The 10995-nt window shown below is 42.7% G+C and overlaps 1 protein-coding gene across 2 annotated transcripts in view; it reads left to right on the top strand.

Annotated features, from left to right (window-relative positions):
* The first annotated feature begins 10631 nt into the window (after positions 1-10631).
* Positions 10632-10995, top strand: part of ArgRS-m (arginyl-tRNA synthetase, mitochondrial) — a 45784-nt gene continuing 45420 nt past the window's right edge. Inside the window, exons 1-2 of one of the 2 annotated variants that reach the window (XM_077630842.1) lie at positions 10632-10802; positions 10853-10944. In XM_077630842.1, coding sequence (XP_077486968.1) covers positions 10767-10802; positions 10853-10944 — 128 coding nt within the window. In that variant the 5' untranslated portion in view covers positions 10632-10766. The remainder of the gene's footprint in view (positions 10803-10852; positions 10945-10995) is intronic. The other variant, XM_077630843.1, reaches the window with a different exon arrangement.

Below are 10995 nucleotides of genomic sequence, written 5' to 3'. Positions count from 1 at the left end.
AGATCCTCAAAAGATATTCAGCACTGCATTGAATTCTTCATGCAGAGCAGAGAATCTGTCTCATTTAAAATTTGCCTTATTTAAGTTGACAGGCCACATTCTGGTGTTGCGTCGGAAAGTGCTGGCACAGTATTATGAAACCTTGCTTGCTGTCTACTGAACTGGTTGTAACAAAAGGATACGCAGTATTCGCCCATTGCAAGTGCAGCAGGCGATTACTACAGGAAGGTTCTGCCAGTTGATATCATGCGCCCATTTTTTCGCAGATGCAGTCGGCAACTTATCTTCACATCTGCTGAACATCACATATGTGTGGAGCTCACTTTCCACTACTTTTTCACTGCATTATGCTGCCACCTACAGGTTAACTTACTAAATTAGTGTAGCTTTCATTGACCAGAAAAGTCTTTTTAGTGATCTTAGTTTTGCCTTTTCTATTTTTGGCGCTGTTGGTTCACCACTGAAATGTTTTTATTGTTGCTTGTCATCAGAGGAGCCCACACAGTATTTGAAAGCTATAGTCAGATACAGAATCAGAATCAGTCTTTATTTGTTAATATATTTCATTCGTACAGTGTATCATACAGAAGGAGGTCCCGAAGTCAAAGACTGTAATGAGATTTCCTAATCAAATACATTGTGTAAAACATTTAACAGCTGTGACATATCAGATGAATATGAGAAACAATATATACATATGGGGTACAACTTAAATCAGACACATGGGAGAGAAATAAACACTATAAAAAGCTATTACAAAAGACCACCGAAACATACTGAATTATAACGAAGGTTAGGAGACAGTGCAAAATACATGTAAGAAGAAAAGGAAACAAATTAATCACAATTAGGGCTCTTAGCTAAGAATTGCTTGTTTAAAGTGTGCTTGAAAGATTTAATGAGCATTGTTTAGTTCTAAGGTATAGTGTTCCAGGCAGCAACTGATGAGAAATGAATTGCCTGTTCCCCGTAATTGGTGCATACTTTAGGCAGGACAATATTGTTATTGAGTGCAAACTGGGTTATGTTGTCGTTTACAAGATAACACTGAGGTATGAGAGGAAGAGAGATTATATTGTTGACAAGTTTGTACATGAGAATGCCAAGACAGTATCTAACAAGCTCCGATACGGAGAGGACATTATGATCCTGAAGAATAAATGCTGCATCAATGTGATAAGAACTGTAGGTAAGTATACGAATGGCTTGATTTTGAATCATCTGCAATGACTTTAGATGAGTAGCATACGTGGTTCCCCAGCATACTATACAGTAAGTGATTTGTAGGTGTAATATTATTGTGCTGTTAGAAAAGTATGGACGAGCTTTAGTAAGGAATCTCAAACCGTATGCAATTTTCTTCTTTATATTTGTTATGTGTTCATGAAACTTTAGATTGCTGTCCAAATACACTCCCAGAAATAAGGCGAAATCGCTAGCCTCTATGAGATGCTGACCAACTGAGACAGGAGGAATGGAAAGTGACTGGAGGTGATGCGAGCTGAAAACAACGAACTTCGTTTTGCTAGAATTGATGGTCAAACTGTGTTGATTGCACCAAGGTATGGAGGGTTGTCTAGAACATGAGTAAGTTTTGATGCGAGATTAGTAACGTTTGAATCTGAGTTATAAATTGTGGTGTCGTCAGCATATTATATACAGTTGGAGGAACCGAGGCACTTTGGTAAGGTATTAATATAAATTCAAAATAAGAAGGGACCCAGAATAGAACCTTGTGGTACGCCTAAGTTCGTAAACACAACATCAGAGTAGACATCTGAAGTAGTGACAGTTGGTGATCTATTTTGCAAGTAATTTTGTAGCAATAATTACGGGGGCTGGCAAAACCAGTTTCTTCTAGCCTAGTGAACAAAATTGGATGCTTAATGGTGTCAAAAGCTTTCAACAAGGCTCTAAAGACAGCTCCTCCAAATTTATCCAAATATTTAACGAGACAATTCACAATTAGTTTTTCAGTTACTTTGTTGAGACAGGGAAGAATGCAAATTGGATGATAATTTGTCATTAAAGAGCTATAACCCTTCTTAAAGACCGAAATAATCTTTATACGCTTTAGTTCATGTGGAAAAATACCAGATTTAAACATCAGGTTCACAATATGTGATAGGACGACAGTAATTAAATGCGCAATCATTTTCATATGAACAGGATGTATGTTGTCAAGGCCAGGCTTAATGCTCTCGTTAAAGAAACAATTAAAAGCAGTTACAATTTCTTTTGGGTTACTGTACTCGATACCGTTATGTTAGATCAAAGTTATTTCTTTGTGCTTATCGCTTCTTCCTAAGAATGAATTATTTCCCACTTTTCCTGCACATTGTTGCCACACTCAAGAAATTTTTGTTCATAACAGATCCTTTTAGCTCATTTTAATAGTACAGACAAGGTATTCTTATATTTCTTGTAACGAGCAAAAAGTTTAAGGTTGAAGGGCTGCCTTTTTGTTTTTTTGTACAGATTTTCTTTTTGCGCATTGCTTTAAGAAGGCTCTCTGTGAGCCAGTGGTTCTGTGGCAAAACTTGTTTTTTTTTGCACTTATTTTTTTGGCATATGATGGCCTGAGTTGCTTATGTGCCATAAAACCCAATACAACACAATGGAATGAAGTGGGAATGAATTAATGAGGTCAGAAGTGATAAAAACTGCGAATGAGCTTCTTGAGGATCATGCAGTAACATAATCGACTGCCAGTCAGCTTCAGCCACTGCAGTCAAAAAATTTTCGTTATCCAAGACAATCTTACTGTATATCATTCTGCTATGGTTTTGAGTTGTACTGGGAAAGTGGGTGAATATCAAGAAATGATCTGTGATGTCTATTTCAATGACGCCAGCTTCTGGAAGGGATAATAAATTTGTCAAAGTGTGATCAATGAGCGTGTTATTTGACATTTTCAGAAGTGCTAAAACACCGAGGACGCAGAGGGAACAGACAGGGACGAGCGCTATTTCCAACTGTCTGTTCCCTCTGCGTCCTCGGTGTTTTAGCGCTTCTGAAATTGTCAAATCTGCACCAACTAGCCCGATCCGCTACCCTTCTGAGCGTGTTATTACTAGAAATGGTGCATCGGGTTGGAACCGTGATTATTCACTCGAAGCCAAAGCTATGGAATGAGCTACTGTAGTTTATGGTATCTATAGAGCAGATTCATCGAGGAGATTGATGTTTATGTCACCTACTATTACTACATTTGCATTCTCAGATGAGAGAATACCTAATTTCTATTGAAGTGCGGTACAGAAATCGAGAACTGGTGACGACGGTGACCAGTAAATACAGGCAAATATTAATTTTCTATTATCGATGTCTAGGAATAAGGAACCATATTCGACCCAAACAGATTCACAGTGAGATATGTTCAATTCTAAGTCAATTCTTCGTTTATAAGTGAACTGATGGGATATATATAAGGCAGCTCCACCATGCTTAGAAAACTGTGGAAGAATTTTGAGGCGTATGAAGGAAATGAGAACAAATTTTTATCGTGCTCACTTAACAAGTCTTTGAAATTCTGATAATTGAAAATGCGTTCGGGAACATAAAAAGAGCGTTGAAAATAGCATCATAGTTTTTTCTAATTCTTCTTGCATTTAGATGAATTGCTGAGCGAGTGGAATCTGATAAGAAGTTTTTGAGCTGATTGGTCAAAAAATAGGAGGATATTGGAGGAGATACAACCCAAGAACGAAATAGCTGATGCCCATCAGACCAGGCCATCCAGCCATTAGTGGCGACTGATTTTCATGCGCCGTAATTATTCCGATTAAGCCGTGGTTATTCCCCTTTCTTTGGTTTTCTGCATATTAACTTGCGACAGCACTGCTCTGTCTGTCTAACTCATATTGACCATGTTTTTCAGTTCATCTCCTGAGTGCCTTAGCAAGGCAAAGTCTTCAGCAAATTGCAGATTAATAAGGTATTCTCCATTAACTCTTATCCCAAACTATTCCCAACTCAGGCCTCTGATCATGAGTACAGCTCTTTTAAACAGGTGGTGAATATAGCATAGGCGAGATCATGCCTCTCTGCCTGACACCCTTTCTTATATAATGGAATTTTATTGCTGCCTTTATTGGTAGCTGTGCATCCACTATAGATATATTGCGGTATTTTTACATAAGGCTCTTCTACACTTTGATTCCGCAATGCCTGCACGACTGCTGACGTTTTGACGAGTCAAATGCTTTCTCATGTCATTAAAAAGTATTATTAAGAGGATTAAGAAGTTTCCTGAGATAGCATGGCCGCCGCTGGCGCATGACAGGGTTAATTAGAGATATGTAGGAGAGACCATTCTCCTGCAGTGGGCGTAGTCAGGCAGATGATGGTGATGTTGATCCCCCCTTTCATCTGGCACCACCTGTGATTTCACGCCAGCAGGTACAAGGGAATCGCTCAAGAGCGAGAATCGGTCGACACCTTTGGTTGGCGGGGCTCCTTGAGGGAGATTTGCCACTTCGTTCTTGAGTTGTATCCAACTACAGAGCTTGGTCAATGCACAACAGATTTTTGCACCAATGTTTTCAAAAAAGTGCCATGGCTCCCACTGTATGCCTTGGTGAAAACATTTTAAAGCGAAGGCTTACTGCTGGCCTAGTCAAGCCAAGGTCATCGGCGCCGCAATTTGACCTTCAAGTGGAGGAGCGGTGGAGGTGTGGCAGCCATGCCACACCCTTATGTGGGGGGCACTTCACCGCTCGGAACTCGGTCATGATTTTGCCCCTTCTTGCGCAGGCTTTTATTCTACTCTGCATCACGCCACCGCCTTCCTACTTCAACAATCCCCCTGGATTCTTTGACTTATCTTGGTACCCTTCCGTCACTGACCACAAAGAACTTGAAACCTGCCTTCCACCACCGTTTCCGCCTCTTGTCAAGTATGACGCCTGACAACGTGGCGGAACTAACAGCGCGGGAGATATGCATCGACTAGAAAAGACGCATCTGCTCTGGAGCCACTTAGGGCGCTTCACCGTTCGGAACTTCGTCATGATTTCGCCCCTTCTTACGCAGGTAAGTTACCTGCTGTCCTCGGCATTGTTCCGTTCAAATTACCTGTTCTTACTCGCGGTTTCGTGCCCCCCCCCCCCAAATGCTTGATAGTTGTCGCCGAATGCTTGGTCTCGAACAATTTCATGCTACAATAATTGCCGAGTTGTCAGCCATTCGCGGTGCAGTCTATCATAGAAGAAACTGTCAATCGTCTGTCACTACGTGTCGATGACTTGGAAATGTTCACTCAAGTAGCTCCTGCCCACACAATATATAATACTAGCCAGAACAGTACTAAGCTTTCGTTTGAAATCAAACAGCTCGCCGAAAAATGTTGACGCGGAGAACCGCTTTCATAGGTCGAACCTTATCTTTTTTGGAATTTCGGATGTAAAAGAAGAAACGTGGGTGCGATCTGAAGAGCATGTCGTTTCCTTCTGCTGCGAGAAACTTGGTGTGTCAATTGATCCTTCTGACATTGAGTGTGCGCACCGAATGGGACGTCACACGGCAGCAAATAATCGCCCCATTATTGTAAAATTTGCGCGTTTCAAAACTAAATAATTAATTCTTACAGCTACATCTCAGCTTAAAAATTCGGAGTATACTGTGCGCGAAGATTATTCAGCCCGTGTCAGATTGGCCCAAAAAAAACTTTTTGCATATGCTCAGCAAACTAACGCTGCGTTCAAGATACGTTTCAACAAACGTGTTATTGGTAACAAGCAATACGTCTACAATGACACAACCGATACTGTAACAGAGCTGTCGTCGGCGTAGCCATCACCAACACCTGCTTTCCACCCTCTACGTGCCAATCCTCATCAATCATCATTAGCTAACAGAAATGCGCGGGCTTCTGAGAACATGACTCTAATACTGACGAATATCTGCAGTTACCTCCCAAAGAATTAAAGAAGCAGTAGCATCCCTTCTTGAAGATAGTTCCGTGGATATTGCTGTTTTTACCGAGCTGACTCCAAATATCGAAGACACAGAGCTTCTTTCCGAAACGAAACCTTTTATTGCTTACAGGCGTGACAGAGCGGGAAGAAGGGGCGGTGGCGTCCTTGTTCTCTCGAAATCAGAATTGCATACATCCCCCGTCCATGTTAGTTCCTCTCACGAGATACTTTGCGCTAAACTGGCCCTTCCTAGCTGTATAAATATTATTGTTTCTTGTTATCGGCCTCAGAATTGCGACTCCTCTTTTCTTACCGACATTCACGCCATCCTACTTGATCTACAGTCTCGCTTTGTGCATGCGAACTTCCTACTTTGTGGAGTCTTTAACTTTCTGATATTGACTGGGAAACCCTGTCAGCACATTCCAATTTCATTGACTTGGTCCTCACATTTAACTTCACCCAGACTGTTAAAGTGCCTACTCGTGGTGACAACATTCTCGATCTTGTTCTCGCTTCCAAACCTGAGTTAATTGAGTCATTAACAAGCATCACCAGTCTGAGCGGTCACAAGGTGCTTGTGTTCAACTTTTCCGTTCCTGTCCTCACCAAGCAACGCTCCTTAAAGTACATTCGCGACTACAATAAAGCAGACTTTCGCACTATTAACCGTCAGTTAGAAACTTTTTTCCACCTTTTCCAGCAGGCTGCATCCACTAGATCAGTAGAACAAAACTGGCTGCTCTACAAGAATAAAACCTTATCCCTTGTTGAAACCTATTTCCCCTTTAATTGTCTGCATACGTGGTGATTGTAACAAGCCCTGGTATAGCATCGCCTTGTGAGAGTTAGCAAGCAAAAAGGAGCGCCTCTATCGTGCGGCCAAGCATGCAAATTCAGTTCAAAAATGTACAGCAAGTGCTTATACATGAATACATTAGCCTACTACGACATTGTAAAAAGAATTTTTTTCACAAAGATCTTGAAAACATCATGCGCGCTAACCCAAAAAAATTCTGAAATCTGGTCACTCCGAGCAAAAGCCGTACTCAAAACATTTCATTGGTTAACCATATGGCGGCTTACATGTCCCTGATAATGAGCGCGCAGATGTCATGAATTCATATTTTTCCTCCGTGTTCACGCACGAACCTGCACTCCGTATTCCCCCAATACCTACCACTAGTTTTTCCCAGATGCCACGAGTTTTTATAACCCATGAGGGTATCACTAAACTCATCGACAACTTTAAACTGTCAAGCGCCCCTGGGCCAGACAACATAACTGCCAAAATATTGAAGGGAACTGTGAGCACTTCTAGCCGTATTTTGGAAATTACTTTTCAGCAATCTGTTTCAAATGGCGAAATACCAAATGATTGGAAAACTAGTAAAGTAACCCCAGTATTTAAGGCAGGCAATCGATCCGATCTTTCTAATTACCGCCAAATTTCATTAACACCCATTCCATGCAAGCTACTGGAGCACATTTTATATCCGCAGATCACATCTCCCCTCGACAATAACGCTTTCTTTTATGAAAAACAGCACGGTTTTAGATCTGACCATTGTTGCGAGTACCAGGTTTTCGAATTCACCACAGACATTCACTGAAACTTAGATTCTTCTTTTCAAACTTACGTCATTTACATATAGAATTCTCGAAGCCTTCGATCGCGTTCCACAACGGCGTTTAATGGCAAAACTCTCCTGCTTCCACATTCCTTTAATCTTATCATGGATTGAATGCTTCCTCCGCGGCCGCTCACAATATACAGTAATAGGGAACCACAGATCGGAAGATACTACAGTCATATCTCTGGCGTCCCTCAGGGATCGGTGCTGGGACCACTCCTTTTTCTGATGTTTATCAACGATCTTCCTAATGCCATATCATCTCGTGTCCGCCTCTTCACAGACGATTGCGTCCTTTACCGCCAAATATCTACTCCCGATGACCAGACTCTGCTTCAACGCGGCTTAAACCTCATGGAAACCTGGCATACGTCATGGCTTATGCAACTGAACATTTACAAATGTAAGTTCATGCAGGTATCGAGAAAGCGGATCGAATAACCTCAGCTATCCGTATTCATTAAATTCTACACCACTCTCCGAAACAGAATCATACAGGTATCTTGGAATCATCGTGAACAACAAACTAACCTGATCCGAGCACATTGCAAAACTTTGTACAGATGCTTCCAAGTTGCTTGGGTTCATCAGACGATCCCTCGCTTTTTCACTCCAATCTCTCCGTCAACTCGCCAACGTAACATTCATCCGTTCCAAACTCGAATATGCATCGGCGATCTGGAATCCCCATCAGAAATATCTAATCGATCAGCTTGAAGCCATCCAAAATCGCGCGGCCCGTTTTATCACATCGCAGTACGACAGACGACACAGTGTAACTCTTATCAAGGCATCCCTTAATCTTCAACCCCTGGCACTTCGGCGTAAAATTTCACAGCTTTGTTTATTTCGCAAATTATACTACACCTTCCCACAGCTAAGAAACTCTGTATTGCACCCGCCGCTTCGCACCTCACGCCGGCTTTTTGACTCTTTTAAGTTTGCAGCGCATACACGGCTCCACAAACCCAATTAAAAAGATTTACCAAGCTCCATTACATTGTGGTATGGCCTACCCTATTACATAGTTACTGAAATAGAACCTAATAAATTCAGACAGTTATTATCAGCACATTTCAACAAATGATCTTTGCCGTGTTTTTGAGTGTGTGCATGTGCGTTTTCTTATCTTCCTCCAAGTTGTTCTTGAGCCGCTGTGTCTTTCTTAGTGTTGATAATGTTAATGTTGAACATGAACCCTGCACCTTGTATTCCTTATTGATGTTCCATTGTATTATGTAACGTATGACTGCTTCCCCCCACCCCCTTATGTAATGCCCTAAGTCAAGGGCCTTTAAGGGTAAATAAATGATGATGATGGTGATGATAGCACGCCACTTGTTGCCCGGCTGGGAGTTTTGGCTCTGGGCAGCCAGGCGTCACATCGAACACAACCAGGGTTCCGCTGAACGCATCAAAGCGCACAGGCGTTCTTTGTTTGGATGTGAAGCCTTTGATAGAGTCACGAAAGGAAAGGAAACGCGCATAACTGGCTCCCTGGGTCAGTGGACACCTCATTCGCACTTTGAGCTATGCGGCTGACGGTGACAGAGATGCTTGCCGCTGCTTGAGTTGACGTTGAGATCGTTGAGAAATGCGCCACTGGAGCAATAGGCCACCGGCGTTCATTTGGGTAAACTGGCATTGACAATGTTGTAGGCTTCACTGATTTTAAGGAAAGGAAAGGTGCATGGGCACCTCAATCGTGCTTTGAGGTAGGTGGCATGGTGGTGATGTGATCAGCCTGCTAAAAAACTGTGCTTTCGCACAATATTTTGTGCTTAGCAATGCTAAACTGCCAGCCATTTTTTATAAATTATTTTGCACATTGTTCATGGATAGAAATACTAGTTCTTATTGCATTTTGCAGGAAAGCTAAGGTCACCAGATTAAACATTTTAGCAGACGTCTAGTCTTTCTGTTAGAATGCAGCCCAAAAAGTCAAGGTGCACTATGTGTACGTGGCACGTCAGTTTGGTTGTAATAGCTCCATATTTCTTTGTGATCTGGCACAACATCCAGCAGTTCAAGCATGTGGGACTGTAACCTACATAAAGCTGCTTTAAAAGTGAACAGAGCATGGTCTGATATTTTCTTTCGGAATACTGGAAATTCAGGGGTGCTACCACTGGCACATAAGCTAGAGGCACTGAAAGTCGCGCACTTGTAAGCACAGTATAAACTTGACAAGATTGTGTACGCGTAAAAGCACTCTGAAGCCAAGACCATGTTCCATGCCATATCAGCGCTTCAGAGCATTCAAGGACTCTGGTAGTACTGACTGGGGTCACTGCAGGTTTAATAAAAGGAGGGTATAAACGCCCATCTTGCTAAACCGGTGTCACGACCGTACCAGTGTTTAGTTTTTTTGAAACAATCAAACGTGAAACTTCTGATTGAATTTGCAGTGTGTGCTTGCAGTGCATGGCTGTTTTGCTTCCCTCTATAAAAAAAAATTAAGGATGTGCAGTGGCCTTCCAGCAGCGCATATGGCAACACACGCTGTAGAAGAAACTTGGAGGAAACGTAATTACCAATAGCTGCGACAGTGCGATAGTAGCATAAGTACAGTGCCTAGAATATACAGTACATTCTAGGCACTGTAGCATAAGAACCTCGTCGTCAGTTGCCATGCGCGCCCACAGACTATACAAGTGGAAAGGGGATGGGGATTTCCATTTCTCCACTTTTCCACCTGCCAACCGTGGCAGCGCAGCTGGTTCTTCAGTGGCTCTTGCCACCTGCCACCTTGCAGATGGCAACGTGCGACACCGGCTATGGGTAAGGGGCCATGGGCTCTTATGATGTCACATGAATCATGTTTCGCACCACGGAGCTAGGCGGCACGTCGCCAGTTTCAAGTACCGCATGATCGGCGTGCTTGGTTTCGATTCCGAAAATGGCGCATATCTGAAAATGGCAACGGGGGGAGGGGAGTTCGCAGGAAAGAATTCGAAGCCTATTCGAAAGCAAGCAATTTGCTGGAGAAAATAAAAAGAAAGTTCGCTCCTCGTGCATCTAGAGTCCGAGCCACCGGCCCGAGCGCGCGAAACGTGCTCGCAGCCACAGCCGTATCGTCGTTGCTATCACGCCATGTGCTTTGCGTGCGCGTAAACAAGCGCAAATGCGAACAGACCCGAGCCGTAGAGACAGTCTCGGTAATTTTGAAAAACTCCATGATCCAAACGTTCGCCTGTTCCACTAAAGTGCCGGCATGGTGTCAGGACTTCGGCTTAAAATTGCTGAGCAGGTATTTATCACTCGATTGCGTCAACGGTGGCCACAAACTTAGTTTTGCAGATATGCCAGGCTGCGACACGCGTAGCGCGGTGCCGCAACGTGAAGTCCGCCGACCACCTTCTTCATCTTGTAAAACTAAAAACAGATAAAAGGTAAAATTACAGTATTTTCATTTCACGTTCTTCTCCACTAAAGTTTCCTCT

The sequence above is a fragment of the Amblyomma americanum genome, chromosome 7 (genome assembly GCF_052857255.1).
Source record: "Amblyomma americanum isolate KBUSLIRL-KWMA chromosome 7, ASM5285725v1, whole genome shotgun sequence".
Lineage (NCBI taxonomy): Eukaryota > Metazoa > Arthropoda > Arachnida > Ixodida > Ixodidae > Amblyomma > Amblyomma americanum.
The sequence above is the reverse complement of the archived record's forward strand: the minus strand, read 5'-3'. Positions and strand labels throughout refer to the sequence as shown.